The sequence below is a fragment of the Phlebotomus papatasi genome, chromosome 3 (assembly GCF_024763615.1).
Source record: "Phlebotomus papatasi isolate M1 chromosome 3, Ppap_2.1, whole genome shotgun sequence".
NCBI lineage: Eukaryota > Metazoa > Arthropoda > Insecta > Diptera > Psychodidae > Phlebotomus > Phlebotomus papatasi.
In genome coordinates this window covers 41,340,460-41,357,074 of record NC_077224.1, presented here as the reverse complement: position 1 = coordinate 41,357,074, position 16,615 = coordinate 41,340,460, and the positions used below count along the sequence as shown (strand labels likewise).

Here is a 16,615-nt window from a genome sequence, read left to right as displayed (position 1 = left end):
GTTCAAACCATGGCTTTTCGCTAATTTATCCGATCTTGTGCGGAAGATTTTTAAATTTAAATAATAATTTCCCAATTAAAGTATTTCTACTAATTTTTAAATATACGTTTTTTAGCTCTGCCACTGAACATTAGAATTAAAAATTGTTTTTTTTTTTAAAGATTTTTTCTATAAAGTTAAAAAATGAAAACTCCTCAATTCTTCAAAAATAGATTTTTTTTTTATCTTTGAGATATATATATCGTTTATTCTGTTTTATAGAAAAGATTCTGCTGTAAATACAATTTACTTATTTTACGGTCTTAAAATGTTTACCCACACTTTAACTTTTTTTTAAATAAATATTATAAATATTGAAGCTTTCTCATTTTTATATGAGATGGAAACAACTTTTTGTGATAACAGTGACAAATATACAATGCACTTGTTTCTTTGTTATGTATAATATCAAAATAATAGTAATTTTTGTGTCTTTTTATGTCTTGAAACCGTTGTGCTAAGATTAAGATTTGTCTATGGGTCGGTTATATGCGGGACATTGGCAATGCATTGGCAATACTTTTCCACTCATTCACTGGATTGTGATTAAATTTCTCAATATGTTTCCATAAGGTTCTGGCAATAAAGGCCAAAAATAGTCGCGTATTCAATATGTATTTAGAAGGAGAGACCGATATGTATTGTCCAAATTGTAAAATTCCCATTGTTCTAATTTGTGTTAACCCTGTCCAAATTGTATCGTTCTGTATCAAATCGTATCATATTTGTCTTGTGTTAAGAACTTTTCGAACAGTATTTAAAGCAATTTCATTAAACGGTAATGTTCTAGAAGAATCAAGGATTTTTTATTCATCTGCATACACATATTGAGTTTACGTACTCAAATATATTGTGAATATTATGAAAATCCCTTAATAATTCAAAATCACATCAAAACTAAGTCTAACCCTAGGATGATTAACTAACGGATAGAGCATTTTAATCATTTTAATTCACAAATGGTATATTTTTCTTAAATTCTTTATAATTTTAAAGCTTTAGATCCCACAAAAATAAATAAAACACGAAATGGTAGCCACATATACAGATAATATATTTTTACTAAATTTAAAATTTTACTGTTGTTACAAATAGAAACTTTGTCAGAAAAATTCAAAAAATTGCGAATTTTACGTCTTTTTCATATAGGTTTTAGGAATTGTTATCCTCGTGCAATCATTATAAATTTTGTGCTAATAACATAATAATAATAATATGTTTATTATTGGTATCCCCAAGTAAACCTCAGAAACCTTGGTTCACAGACCGTATATGCCGAAAATTTAGTACAAATATAATTCATAACAAAATTCAATATAAAATTTTAAGAGCACGATAGATAGACATTATTGATACTCTTTCATTTGGTAAAAGTTTTAAAATGATTGCATTTGGTTTTATACTAAAACTAAAAAACCACTTGAGAAAAAATATACCACATTTTTGTACGGAAAATGTATGAGAATCCTCTGCCCTGGTCTAGCCAATGGCAAATTTGAGCATATTTGCCTCATTTGATAATCATAATCAAACTTGAAAAATGTCATCAAACTTTTTTCAAATTTAACTGCTGCCCGAATTAAAAAGTAGGCCGATCTTAAAAGAGCCGAATTAGCGAGAGTCTACTGTAGTACCTTAGGGGAGACTGGGGCACTAATAAACATGAGGTAGTTGTGTCGTTGTAGAATTTAACGAGAGCTTTTCAAATTACCAAAATCTTTCAAATTCTGGCAATTGTAATCGGAGGCGGCTATTTTAAAAATAAGTTTTTGACCCCATATAGCTCGAGTTAGGGGGTCCGTGGTATTATGTTTTATTTTAAACGAACATTTTTACACCCAGCTATAACATACTAAAAGTTGAGCTTGATGCATGCCATAGGGGATGAGTTATTCAGAAGAAGATAATATTTTTTTTGTTTTTTTTTGGGCAGAATCACATTTACAATAAAATGCTCGCTGTAACCTCACCGTATTTCGTTAATTTCCGCATTGTCATTGCAATTCTTATGCAAATTTTCTATTATCGTATTACCTTTATCTCATACTCGATGGCACTAAGTAAAAATAATATAACAAAATTAAAGAAATAAAACGAAAATTCGAAAAACGGTGAGCAAAAAACCGTAAGAGACATTAATCGTAGTTTTTTTTTGCTCACCGTTTATTGTATTTTCGTTTTATTTCTTCAGTTTTCTTATATGATTTTCACTTGGTGCCACCGAGTATGAGATAAGGTAATACGGTAATCGAGGATTTGCGTAAGAATTGCAATGAAAATGCGTAAATTAACGAAATACAGGTGCATGAGAATTTTACTGTCAATGTGATTCTGCCCAAAGCATTGCCGAAAAGTGATTTATTTTTTTCAGCGAAATTAAGGATCTACCTTAAAATAACATATATCGCTCAATAGTACAATCAGCTCATTGTGCGTATAATTTATAATTTTTCTCAGTACAAAATGAGAAAATAATTTACTTTACGTGCTAGAAAGGAAGAATATATTGATGTCACACGAACTAATGTGGTGTTATAACATACAAAAGAATGCAGATATGTACATATGTACATTATATCCAAAGAAATGCTCTTTTCCTTTCCATGGAATTCGATTTATAAGCAACTTTTATTGTCCTGGCGTGTCATGATGTCTCTCTTTTGCTATAGAAAAAAATATCCTAATTTCCTAAAGTCAACAATTTTCCATAAAAGTCTCTTTTGGTGACCACATTTTTCTGAGACGTGATATCACGATTGTTCAAACATGAAATTGAGATATTTATCTTGCTTTTTTTCTTTGTTTCAGCAAATTATTTGCATGCAATTTTTTTTTTATTAACGCCACATCGATATTTTGTGAGTTTTCCCGCCAAATGTCACTTTTACTTGCACATTTGCAATGACCTCAGAAAAAATCATGAAAAAATAATAGAAAAAAATCTTAAAGAATTTTAGGGACTCTTCAGGTCACGGTTATAGTGGGACACAAGCTCCCCTCCAAGATAATTGAATTGCATCGTTTCCTTGAACTAGAAAAGTCAAAGGAATTTTCACAAAATCACAAATTTAATGCGGAACAAATCAATAAACATCCCCTCAAAGCCATATCGATAGGTTCATTTGGGGATGGGGTAAGAGACCACAAAAGAAAAAAAAACCGCCAAAGCAGAAAAAATGTAAATTTATGTCATCGACATGTGGCAATAAAAGAAAACGCGAGTTTTTTTGTTGTTGTTTAGAGTTCCAAGGATGAGGAAGAATAAAAGGGTTGAATAGTTGAAATGTTTGCACGGGAAGTCAGTTGCTTGCGCGAATTCCAACCATCAGTATCTATTTGTTTGTTCACATTTCAGAAAAAAAGGGATGACAAAGAGTTTGGAATCATCCTGGGGAAGAGTGTCAAGGAGAAAATCCTCCCTCTGCCATTCATTAACAATCGATCTTCGGTGCCAGGAATCTCGAGTGGATTATGAAGGATGCCTGAAATCTTCTGGAGAAAACGGAGAGTTCGAAGTATATGGAGAGAGGCTTCCAGAACCGATTTTAGGGAAGAATTTTCGTCTTCCACCAAGAGGAAGGCCTCACCTAAAACCCTTGATGGACACCTCTTTTTCCTACGTTAGTAGATTCATCTTTTCGATTACCAATTAAAATTTACAATAGAATTGAATTCTTTAAGATTCCCGTCTACATTCACCTCCATATTCATCCTATCGTGGAAATTGAGCGTCCAAAGATGCCAGAACTGCTGCTAAAAGCCAAGCACAAGAAATGCATGAGGGACTTCATAGCAAAATAGTCATTTAAACACAATTAAACATCATCGTGAGTCAATTTAATGTGCATCATACTGAATCTACATAACATTTTCATCGTCTCTCCATTTTGGCTGTGAAACATCTAATAAGAGCACCAATTTGCAGGAATACATCACCTAAAGTTGGAATAATTAACTACTCTCAATCATTCCATTCTCGCGAATCGTCATGCAGGCATCAAAGAGCTCTCCAGCAATTCGCAACTCTCTGGAATCCTTCTGGCACAGGCAATTGAACACTTTAGTGCAGAGCTCAATTAGTCTCTCAAATGATATATCATCGGGATTCTGTCGTACTTGTGGCCACGTGTGTTTAATGTACTGTAGATAAAAATTATTTCATTTAATTTATTAGAATTTTCTTTATAAACAAAAGCGTTATTTAATAAATTATTATAAATTCTAAAGAAGATTTATTCATTTGTTTAACTATATATCTTAGATCTTTCTATCATTTTGGAAAAATGTTTCTATCTTTTGAACTGTTTAGTGGCGCCATTTTTTTTAACGAGATTGATCGTTTCGTGGTACCTGTGCCACCTTTACTAAGTTTCGTTGTAGCGTTGTAGACATTGACATGTTTCCATATTGAAGAGACGTGGAAACATATCAAATGTTATATTAACATAACCCTCTAAAACAGGTTATCACGTGTCAAGTCATGGCATGTATCGAAAATACACTTTTACTGCATTTAAATTTTACATATTCTGATGCTTTTAATTACATTTACTTTCAGAAGAAGTGTCAGTAAGATTATAATTAAATGGAAAAAAGCAATTTTAAATGAATAGAAACTTTGTAATTGCAATAATACTTCTTCTTTTTCGCTTTAAAGTTTTAGGCCGGACGTTCTGACAACATCCACACAGCCTAAATGTGACTTTAGATCGTTTTGAGACGATCTCACTTGATTAACTTTCATTTATAATACAGCTCAAAACATTAGAAACTTTTATGGATCCCAGTGAACTTCCTTGAATAATTTACATTAATTTCTCGAGATCCCAAAGGTAAAAACCTACCAAAGAATCTAAATAATCTGCAAGTTGAGTGCCAAAAGCTCCTTGTTTGTTGATTGGAGACACTTTGGGGAACAGCAGAAGACGCCTTCCTGCAATCTCCAACAGAAGTATTCCCAAATCCTGCGTTTCTGTCACTCCTTCAATAAGTTCCTCAGCATATGAATCCCATCCACTAGCATAAAGTTCCACAATTTGATGCTTCTTCAGTTTATTCTTATCAACTTGCCACTTCGTAGCCAGGTTTTCCGTTTTGGTCACCCAAGCTATGTGTTCAACGAGGTAAATCTCCGTAGCGTCAACTCTTATAAGATCAACGGAAGCCGTTACAATCCGGGACAGGAATTCAAATCTCGTTTCCTGTTGAATTGGATTTGTAGGTGGCAGTGGTGCATTCAGTTCACGATTGATTTCTTTGAAGAAAGCAGCATTGCACATGGCATCGAAAAGGGTCTGAACAGGTTTGGAATACTTAATGTTGAAGAACGCTATCAAATGCATAACTTCATTGAGTTCTCGATGAAGATTGATGAGGATGATGTTAGCAACATTTTGCTGTAGAGCCAATAGTGTGAGGGGGATTGGTCCTTCTTGGAGTAGTTCCTCATATTTTAGGTCAACCTTGTCATTTTCCACGCTCTCAGCAAAATGATCGAGAAATGTAGAACAGTGCTCGAGGAATTCTGGTACAATAGTATCTGACATGCCAATGCTCTGAAGGCAGAGTTTCTCTTTCGGTAGTCTCCCCACCTTATTTATCAGCTTCTTTATGGCCTCCAGAGGGATCTTCAAATGCGCATTCCATATCATCACACACAAACCATGTTTTATTGCCCAATCCTTCTGACTAATGCTCTTCAGGCACTCTAATCCTGCAACTAAGTAATTCAAAGCAGGAAGATTTTTGCTCCAAAAGCACATATACTCCCATGCCATCTGCGCCAGCAGTACGGATGACTGAAGGCTGAACGGAAAATGCTCTCTAAGTGTAGCTAAATGGGTCAGCAGTGGCTCTTTATTCTCAGAAGTATCCATCGGCTTAACTTCGTCTTTCATTAAATCTTCAGATTTGGGAGTATGTTCGCTGTAAAAGGATTTTTTAGCTTCACCTGCATCTCCTGTTTCCTCTTCGACTAGCAACTTAACATCAATACCAGAAGCTGCAATCCATTTAGCAACTAACTCCACAACGACCCCTTTGCCTCCGTTAACGATTAGTTTGAGGCTTACATGAGGGTTTTCATACTTAATAAGGGGTAGGACGGGACTCTCACATTTAATAGGAGTCTGGAGGATTGTGCCTAAAATGGAGATATCATCGAGTTTTCCGATTAGTAGCATCCATTGGCAAGCTTCCTGGGACACTTTCTCCCAGTTCTCTTCATCTGAAGGACTGTCACTATTAACCTGTAACGCAACATTGCGACAAATAATTGCTGCCAGAAGACCCCTCATTGCATTAGGACTCTCCAGTAAAACCTCTCTGACGTTCTGCCACCAGACACATAAGGAATTATAGTGGTAATTGACTCTGTCTTCTGCTAGCTTGCATATTTGTCGAATAATGCTAGAGAAACGCGTTAGATCTTCAAACAATTCATCGCTTCGGCTGTATTTGAAGTCCTTATGCAGCCAGTAAGCCAGAAGCAGTTTAAGAAGATCATCACAAACTACTGAGCTTTTACCAGCTACTTCAGCAAACTGCCTCAAGGATACTCCTCTATCCAGAAAGCTCGAGAAGATAGCTTCACCAGCTTCGTGGAAGTTTTCTTCTTTATCCTGACGAATTCCGATTCCATCAGCAGTAGAGACATTTAGTACAGAGAGAAAGTTCGCAAAGGCATTCTTAGATATGTCTTTTTCACTGAACTTAACTCTAGGAGTAGATAGTTCACAGTTGGTACTTATTGTAGCAAGATCCAGAAGTTTCTGAATTGTATCTAGTTCTGCAGCACTTAGAGAGATCTTTTCAACATCATTGGGAGCTCTGTTAGCGTCTTCATTCTTATCTTCGGACGTGAAACCCTCAGGATCATGGAGGTAGGCATAGAAGTCAAGTAGTTTTTGGTAGTTCTTGCACATTATCATCAGATGATGACTGGAATTGACACTTAGATCACCTTCAATTCTATTGGTTGCACCTGCTTCTTCCTGGTTTTCGTGGGACTTTAGGAAAGCAGTTACAGCTAATTGAAGAATGCTTGGTGTAAGCTTCTTCGAATTGATCACCATATAGAGACTCTGAAGTTGAAATTCGACGGTTTGGATGGTTTGACAAATTGTAGATATGTCGCTGAAGAAATGTTCTGAAAGATCTCCAGACCTCAAAGTCATTTTGAGTCGCTTCAGCAAGTGCAGGTCCTTAGCACATTTGGAATTGGAGTCCGTAAGCGCACAATGGAAGGGAATGGTGATTTCTTTAACAGAGTGATCGATCGGATCAAGGAAAAGACACGTTTGGCTAGTATACTTTGGTCTAGCGCCTGTGGTGAATCCCATAAGTCCATGAGGTGTGTACAATAGTTGACTGTGCTTGGACGCCACAAATGCCGCCACTTTGGGACCTTTCTGCAGAGGCCAGATCTCCAGAACTCCTCGCCGAGGTGCCAAGATTACAAGAAAGATCGCCCGACGTGATTTGACAGGATTTGGAGCAGAACTTTTGGGTACTTTTTCAACAACCTCAATAAAGCTGCATTGAGCTTCCCGGTATCCCTTGAATATCCTCAGGGCCAAACCTCTTAGGCAGTCAACGATTACGATTCTACCAAGAATGTCTGCAACGGCTGCTAATTGATTACCTGGGGCCAGCCAAATTGCCGTAGCATTTCGCTGCAAATCACATAAACCAAAGCGACAGAACATGGTTTCAGAGGGCACAGGAGGTGGGGTCTGGCTTTCAGATAGACTGGGTTGCTTCCCAGTGAGCCAGCCCGGCAGAGCGGACTTTATTTTACTGGCTACAGCTCGAGCAACATCCGCCAAAACGGGTTGCACAAAGCCCTCCTTGGCGTAATGGAACGTTACATAGGGATTAGTTCCGGTGGTCAGGACCAGCGAATTCTGTGACGGAGTACTTCGGTACTTGGCATAGTATCCACCCTCCAGGCATGTGTTCATAAGATGATCAAAAGCACAAGTCATTTGACTTCCCACGACCACAGCATCATTAATTGCAGCACACTTGCCACCGTATCCCCATTTTCTATAAGGAATACTTTCAAGGAGCTGATCAGTGGAATTGGTGTGATTCTTGAAGTGCTGCTGACGCAGAGTTCGCAGGACCTGAAACAGGTGAACACCCTGAACGATACATACACAGGATGTGTAGAATATGTGGATTTCTTCGTTGGATCTCTTGCCACTCTGAGCCTTGATGGCCTGAATGGGTTCGGTATGAAACTGCTGCGAGTAGAGAACTGCTCCAAAGTCGAGGTAGAACTGCACAAATCCGGACGATAAACCCACGCAGATCAGTGTCCAATCAGCTGAGCTCTAAATAGAAAGTTCAGGTGTGACTAAAGTAACACGTCTTAGGGAAAAAAGGATTACTAAATGAGACGATTATTATTCATTAAATCATGATGAGCCACCATGCAAATTCCGATATTCGCGGTAGAATTATCGTTACCCATTAGAGGGCTGCACCTTTGCGTAAACCTATTGCACTCAACAAAAGGCAACGATAGACTGCCTCGACTGCCTAGTAAGTGCGTGTTCACAGGCACAGCTCCTCTCAATACGTCAACACCTTAAGTGACGGCTTCAATGACAGCAGGAGTGAAAGATAAGAATATGAGGAATTTGATAAGTTTGTCGAAGGTCTATATTAAAATCCTAACGAGAAAATTAAAAGGAATTCAGCACTAGAATTTTTTGTGTGTTTGTGTTTTGGACTCCGCGAAGGAAGGTCTCACTTCAAAATAGTCTTGCCAGCAGTGTTTCAAAGGAACCCTATTTTTTATTTCAAAGCTGCCCCAAGGGATATCTTCAAAAATTTATCACTAATTTTTAAATTTAAGCTTTGCTGGAATCAAATTTTTGTAAAAATATTTTACGCATATTTTAAGCCTTTTTAAAGAAGGACGAGGGAGTCAAAAATTGGGGGTTACAGAAATCACTTTTTCTAACTTTTTGGAGCAAAACATAACTTTAGAATGCCATAGGAAAAAAAAACTTCTTGGGATACCAGTGTGCCAATCGTATTATCCTCTGTGGCAGTCCTTTTTTCGGTAGTGATTGTTAGAGTGAAGAAAATTACCTAAAACTTCGGGAACAAAATTACATTTTCAGACTGATTTTGGAAAATTGGTTTTAGATTTAGATCCTAAAATCTAAGAACTGGAATCATTCATTTATTACCAATGGTGTAGGTAAAGGCATTTTATCATAAAAGTATGAAGAGGCTCAGCCCCACATAAAAGCGAGAAAAATGCATTTCAAAGTTCCTATTGCAAAGGTGCCTCACTTCCCCCTATGTCGTTGGTCACTGTTGCTCAATCTGAGCGACATCTGGTGCCGCGAATTTTGGGCCAACATCACACGGCTCATTGATTTTGTTTATCGGTTTGATTTTTTGTTTATTTATCGTCAGTTAAATCAGCATTTGTCGTAACTTTATTTTTGCGATCTTGAGATATATACATATTTATAATCGGCGTAATTTTGTTTATTAAACGTATTTGAGAAAAAGAAACTTTTACAAGCCGAATAAAAATTTTTTTCAACAAAAATTGTCGTAAGTGCCCTTAATTAATAAAAAATTATCAGAATTTGTCTTAACATCCATTTTTGGGGAACTTACGACAAATTTTCATACAAAATTTTCTCTAATCAGCATTTGCCGTGACTTCTTTTGCCCGTTGGCGTGGCACGTAATTTGCAGCAAAATTGTAATATTTCTCAACAAAACGTTCACATACTTTTTCAAATATCCAAAGACAGGGCTAATCATGCGATATTAAATCATTTTAATTCAATATTTGTGAGAGAAAAGTGAGAAAAAACCCTTGTCCATCTGTCATTAATTCAAAACAATAGAAACACAGGGGCGCATTTTAGTGTTAAAATTTATGATTTTAACACTAAACCTACCAAGACCCGGTCAAATTGACCGGTTTAAAATTATCACATATTTAAACGGCACAATGTCACTATCAAATTTTATGAATTTCCTAAAATATGCATGTCATTTATTTTTCAATGTTTAAATTTTAATTTTTTGCTCTTTTCCAAGATAAATTTGTTGAGTATCCTACCCTGCCGCGGTTTGTCATTTGACCGAAAAAACGACCAAAAACGGTCGGTAGGTTTAGTGTTAAGGACAGGAATAACAGTTTAATTGACCAATTTAGTCAAATACAGGCACTTTTTATCACTGGAGTAATTTAAAATTGATATAATGCATTTTAGAAAATTTATCGTAACTTCCAAGATCTCCATACATTGGAAGTTACGGTATTATAAAATTTTATTGTGTTTCTTCTGACATATATCTCAATATCTCAGGTTTTAAATCATATTATAAAGATTTTCTCGAGTTAACTTACAGTTTATTAGTGTCACTTTTATTATTTTGAGTCTAAAGTATCGCATTCGGGGCTCATTTTAAAGAAAAATAAAGCTGAACAATTGTCTTTGGATCTAAAGACAATGGCTTAACTGAAAATATCATCTCCTGAAAAGTTCTCAAAAGGAAGTTACGACCAATGCTGATTTAGCTGACGTTATAGTAAGTGAAAAAGTGTCTCGTCCTTAAAGGGTTGAGATATGGAGCTAGTAATTCCAAAATATGAACATTTAGCTCTAGGATAGGATTTCTAATACATTATCGGAATGGACGAATGGGTGAAAAAGTTAAAAATCTTTTATAAAATTCATAATATTGTACGTAGTACGTACGTAATTTAGTTTAATTTTTATGAAAGTACGCATTTCTCATAAAGCTCTTTTAACCTCATGGCATTTTAATTGATTAGTTTCTTTCTCTTAAAAACATTAAAAATAAAATGAGATAAAAAGTATCTATATATATATATATATATATATATATATATATATATATATACAAACTGGTTTTACTTTTCAAGAGAGATTAGCCTATGCCCAATTTGTAGGCATTGGTTAAGGAACGATCATCAGTGTTCCTCGGACCAGTGCATTGTCTCCCATATTATTGGCCAAAAATAAAATTAATTTTTAGAAATTATTCGCAACTTTTTACCAAATAACTACAGCAAGAATGCATTCCGTTAGTTCATATTTACTCTATAGAATCAACTACCCGTGAAACATCTGATAAAGCGCCTTCCGATCCGTAGAACACAGTGTATTTTTACTATTACACCCATATTTATTAATTTCTGATAATAATAAGCCTATACAAAAACATTAAATAGTGTTTTGAAGCTTCTATTTTTTTTAAACTTAATATGGAACATTAGTCTTAATATTTCGTTTTGTGAAACCCTTCAAGGCAAAAGGACTATCAGTCTTTAGAGAATTAATAATATGCTTCTGAAAATTTCCAGCTTTGTCATTATTATTTAACGAAATTTAACTTAAGACTAATAAACAGAATTTTTTTCCAAATTTCTTTTCCAGCATAATAAAAAAAAAATAATTCAAGTTCTTAGGAATAAAAAGAAAAAGATTTATATACTATATTTTCTGCATTTTAATTTTAAAAAAAATCAAAATTCAGCTATGTTTTCTAATATTAAAAACGTTAATATTTCCTGTTAGGTGATGAATTAAACTAGTCCTTGAACGAAGGATTTTATGCTTGATCATAACTTATTCTCTAAAACGAAACATGGTGTAAAATACTTCAAAAATTCCATTCGTTCAAGGACGCAACTTCAATAAGGATATGCTGTTGAAAATGACAATGATGATGATGATCAAGGACTGGTTCGACTCATTAGCTAACAGGAAATATTTGGTTTTTGGATTTCGGATGAATTTATTTCAAGAAATTTTGTCCATCGAAAAGTATTTTTCTTTCAAAAAGATTTCCGATTTCCGAAAATCAGATCCCTACAGCTGAATTTTTAAAAGAAAATTACAGAAAATATACTTTAAATGTTATGCTTTTATATGCCTAAGAGCTTGAATTAAATAAACTTTCTATTATGTTGTAAAAATATTAGAGAAAAGTATGCTTTTTTTAGTCGGTTTGACCTACGTAACACCTTAAGGGGTTACATGGATCACGCAGCCTAATAACAGCATGTTTTCTTTCATTTTTGTCAACGTAATAAAATTATTTCAATTAAAGCCCTTGAGTAAGTATAAATACAACATTTGAACTGAATTTTTTAAAATTTTTATTTAACCTTTACTCCTTGGAACTTGGCACCTAATTTTTGGAAAAGTTTTTTTGAGAAAACTTTTCGGAAGTCACGATAACTCAGTGTGGATTAATTTAACGCCAAAAAAAAACAAAAATATTTCCTATTAGACTATGAGATAAACTAACTTGAACCATGGATTTTTTGTTGCTTTAATAACAATTTATTTTGCAAGACGAAACAAAAATACGTCGAAAATTATTTATGTATTAAATTTTCCCAAAAACCCAATTTAATCTTTCTTTGAAAAGTCCTCAAGTTCAAGTACGGGTTTAACTCATCTGCTAACAGGAAAAAAACGGTTTTTAGGGTCAGATGAATCTACTCTATGTAATTGTTACTAACGAAAAGTAAGTTTTTTCAATAAACGTTTCCGACAATCAAGTCCTATCGGCCGAAATTTTTCTTCTTTAAAAAAAAAAGTTAAAAAAATTGTTTAAATGTTATGATTTTTTTTGCCTAGAAGATTGAACTAAATAAAAGTTTTATTATGTTGAGAAAAAAAGTTAGAAAATATGCTATTTTCAGCCTTTTTGACCCGCATAGCCCCTCAACAGATCAAAGTTCAAAGTCAATATACGACCTCAGCTTTTAATTACATATTCTTAAATTTCTCGTCTGACTGCTCCATTTGATGGCTTCAAATAAACTTTCGGAGTCCTTGGTGCTTTTTCTTAAACATATCCTCCGAGGAAATTAGAGGTCCATCACGACAAGTTTTTACGATGTCTTTCTTAAGGCCTCTACATTGAGAGCCATTTTCAAAAAAAAAAAAAAAAAAAACAAATGCTTTTTAGAAGGAAATTTTCTGCACTAGGTGGAAATGTCACAATTCTGTCAAAAATGCAATTTTTGACGAAAACAGTTCCCAATGTGTATAGTATAGGCCATTAAGAAGAAGATTATTAAAAATAATCGGTAGAATCATTTTATGAACTTGATATCTTCCCATATGGTCAACCGTTAGTGCCAAAATATACGATTTTTAGAAGACTCAAGGACGACTTTTCTAAAACATATTCCAACACTATATTTTTACTTTCTCTGTGGATTTTTAGGCTTTCGTTATAAATTCTAAAATATCCTTTAAATATGTGAAAAAGATTACGTGACAACTTCCTTCTTTTCGAAAAATATATTACTGAATAAATTTATTACTGAAATTACGTTAGAAAAAGAAAGCAAAAATAATTACGAAATATTTGCCCATTTTTACACTTTTTTTTAATTCTTGAACAGTACGGACAAAAGCCTTGTCCTGCCTTCCTTCCCATTGGGCTTTTAAGTTTTTGAGTTTTTATAAGTTCATTTTTGTATTGACCTTCTACAAATGAGCAGTAAAACATCAAATTTGAGAAGTGACTAAATTTACAACTTTAAAAGCAATAGAATTTTCATGAAAGTTTCGATCTTTATGAATTGAAAAATTAGGCCAATTTTTGGAAAAATTTGGATTTTTTTACTGGCCAAACTAAAATTTTTTGCTGAATAAATATATATATTTTTTTTACTTTTCACTTGCTTTTGATTTTTTTTGACGCTTCTAGGGGGGGGGGCAGCTGCCCCCCCTGCCCCTAGCTGGGTACGCCCATGGGTGTGGATCTTCCTCAGTGGGTCAATTAAAGTCGTTTTACAATTTGAAATTTCGTCTTTCGTCTGCTAACAATTACACTTTGCCACTTAAATATTTATTTGGGACTTTTTTCACTGGTATTTTAATGTATTACTAAAAATCTTTTAGCTATTGGCGTTCACTACGTTGGACAGTCTTTGTTCAACAATTTCAACAATCAAATTTGGAGGGAATGCATCCCTCCACAATTCGAGTCTTGCCTCTTGTGCGTCCTCAAGTGAAACTCTGAATGGCCTATGACCATGAAGTATTCCTGGATTCATTCAGAGCATTTAATATCTCTCTATAGGAGACAACCTGTTTTCTAACTCGCGATGAGGCAATGCCTGACATCGGTGTACTTGTCCATCATAAGTACTTCGTTCCTCTGAATATATATTTCCTGGGCTAGAGTTGAGTACTCGCTGCTATTAAAATCTTTAAGAGAATGTGTATCATTAAAAAAATGCATTTCTGGGGTGAAATTATAACTGTCCCATGGCGATGCATCGCTAGTATCGAGTGTCGATTATGGGTGATCGAGATGATAACTTGCATGTTATCTCGCTAGTGTCGATAATTAATTTATCGACACCTCTGGAGCTATCGATTTGTACTCTCGAAGGGAAATTCAGTTTAGTAAGCTGTCGGAAATAGATAAAAATTATTGTCAATTTACAAGATCCCAATGATTTCAGGAATCGTTTTTCGTAGAATATCGGATTAAATTCATGAGTTCGAGCATTCCGCAGAGTCTTTTCCACTTCCCTTTCCCTTTCACCCTGTCTGCATACAAATAGTCCGACAGGAGACTCACTTGGGATGATGTACTCAGCGCCATGACCGGAAGACAAAGGACAGATGTGACAATATCGTTGGGATTATCCAATTCTCCCGTCCATGAGATTGAATAAGAATTCTGCCCTAAGTCGTTGTCCCATCTCGATGTTAAGAAGATGAGCTTGGAACCATGACCAAATACCAGCATCTCCCCGGTAGGGGAGAATGACAAATGCACAGCATTAAGCCAGGAATCCTCTGAAAACTCCAGAAAGTTAGCGAAATAGAAAACTTTTGATGAAAATAGTGAAAATTACCTGAGCCAAGTCCAAGCAACTCTTGAACTTGTTCATAGTCTATTATCCTTGCAAGAGGCTTTATCTCACACGACATCTTAATGTCTCAGTCACAATTACACAGAACACATTGGTAAAATGCACAGGAAACACAGGGATTTTCACTAAATTTCAGGAATTTTCACTAAAACACTTTTTTTTTGTTTTGAAATGTCAGTACAATGACAATCATCTGTTCAATCGACATCAGCGCACACTGCGGAAAAAATAGAAAGTGTTTTGGCGGCATTAATTTCCCGCCAAAACTGTTGTGACTGTGAGTTGTTTGATTCGTGTGATTCACCCGATTCACCTTTTCCTCAGATCACCACTTAATAACAGAAATTATTTAAGAACATTTGCAAATCATTTTAATTGCAGGCAGGTCAAGCAAGGGGAATTACAGCAATAATTAAAAAGTTCGCTCTTCCCGGTAAAATATTTGCCTGCAATTTCCATATAACTTTATTATTTAATTGGGAATGTTTGTGTTTGAATTATAAACACACTAACATTATTTGATAAAATTGGTAGAAGGAGGGTTGGACTTCGTACAATGCTCGATCTTCTAAGCTTGTTGAAAATAGATTCTGGATTATAAATTTAAATTAAATACGGTAATCAAATCTTAGAGGGAACTGGGGCATCTTTGAATTGAGGCAGCTTTAAAATAAAGCTTGTTTAGTCTATTTTGAAATGAAATGACCAGCGTACAATAACTTTTGTTTGTAAACATGTTTTTAAAATTTCCCCATGAGAATGAGCGAGATGACTAGATCTAGATCTCACTCACTCTCAATGAAATGTTAAAAACATGTTTACTGAACAAAAGTTATTGTGCGTTGGGCAAAATTGATCTTGCCATGATATAACCAGAATTAAGCTCAATTTTATTTAAAAATAGAAGAAAAAAGACTAATTACGAAGCTGCCCCATTTCAAAAGTGCACCACTTCCCCCTTGTGTAATACATCAGTTATATTCAGCAATTTGTAATTCTTAGTCATCATTCTGTGTAAAGTATAATTTACTTTGTCTTAACAATGACCGACTGACGATCACCTCAGTTTTCTTAAAATTCCTTAAACTGTTTAATATTCGATACTAAAAAATGTTAGAAAAGTTAGAATGTAAATGTAATTAATGGACGAAATGCGTACACCGCGTACACAAATAAGTCGTATAAGCTACCTCAACCCAAGTACTGTTTGTTTTACTTGGAGTTTTGATATTCGAAAATATAAAACACAATTTCTGAATATTAATTTGTTGTTCATCCTTTACTTAGTCTTTAAAAAATTGGAAAAAGGTAGTAAAGAATTAAAAAAAACAATAAAATATCGCTTTTTCATCGTAGGTTCTACTTAAAGAGAGGAAAGTTTCCGAACAATTCGAACATCTGGGTTTCTATCTGAAACCGCTTGGCCTCTATCGTAAGGCGGTTTTCAGACAACAACCATATGGCATAACTTCTCTAATTGTCAAACAAGGTTTATGCAAAAATTCGACTTAAATTAGATATCAAATGCAAGTGCCCCATTATAGGTTTTAAAAAGAAACAAAAATTGCTTGTTAAGGTAAAGTGCCCTCGAGTCGACCGGTTCCTCGGCTCGACCGGTGGTCAATATTTGTATGTTTTAATGGTGAATTTCTATAA

At 34.7% G+C, this 16,615-nt stretch overlaps 2 protein-coding genes across 2 annotated transcripts in view; both read right to left on the bottom strand.

Annotated features, from left to right (window-relative positions):
• Positions 1-16,615, bottom strand: part of LOC129805729 (peroxiredoxin 1-like) — a 345,084-nt gene that overhangs the window by 63,988 nt on the left and 264,481 nt on the right. The gene's annotated exons all lie outside the window — the stretch shown is intronic.
• LOC129805690 (rab3 GTPase-activating protein non-catalytic subunit) lies at positions 3,855-15,157 on the bottom strand. Its single transcript, XM_055853772.1, has 4 exons — positions 14,942-15,157; positions 14,662-14,882; positions 4,884-8,375; positions 3,855-4,179 (listed from the first exon to the last, which is right to left on the bottom strand). The coding sequence occupies exons 1-4, from the start codon at positions 15,015-15,017 to the stop codon at positions 3,991-3,993; spliced, it is 3,978 nt and encodes a 1,325-aa protein (XP_055709747.1). The 5' UTR covers positions 15,018-15,157; the 3' UTR covers positions 3,855-3,990.

What these genes read in the sequence shown, in the direction of transcription:
- LOC129805690 (XM_055853772.1), bottom strand. Translation starts at nt 15,017, where the DNA reads ATGTCGTGTGAGATAAAGCCTCTTGCAAGGATAATAGACTATGAACAA. An exon ending in GTTGCTTGGACTTGGCTCAG is followed by an intron (nt 14,883 to 14,941) that starts GTAATTTTCACT and finishes TGGAGTTTTCAG; the next exon opens with AGGATTCCTGGCTTAATGCT. An exon ending in CGCTGAGTACATCATCCCAA is followed by an intron (nt 8,376 to 14,661) that starts GTGAGTCTCCTG and finishes CTTTCTATTTAG; the next exon opens with AGCTCAGCTGATTGGACACT.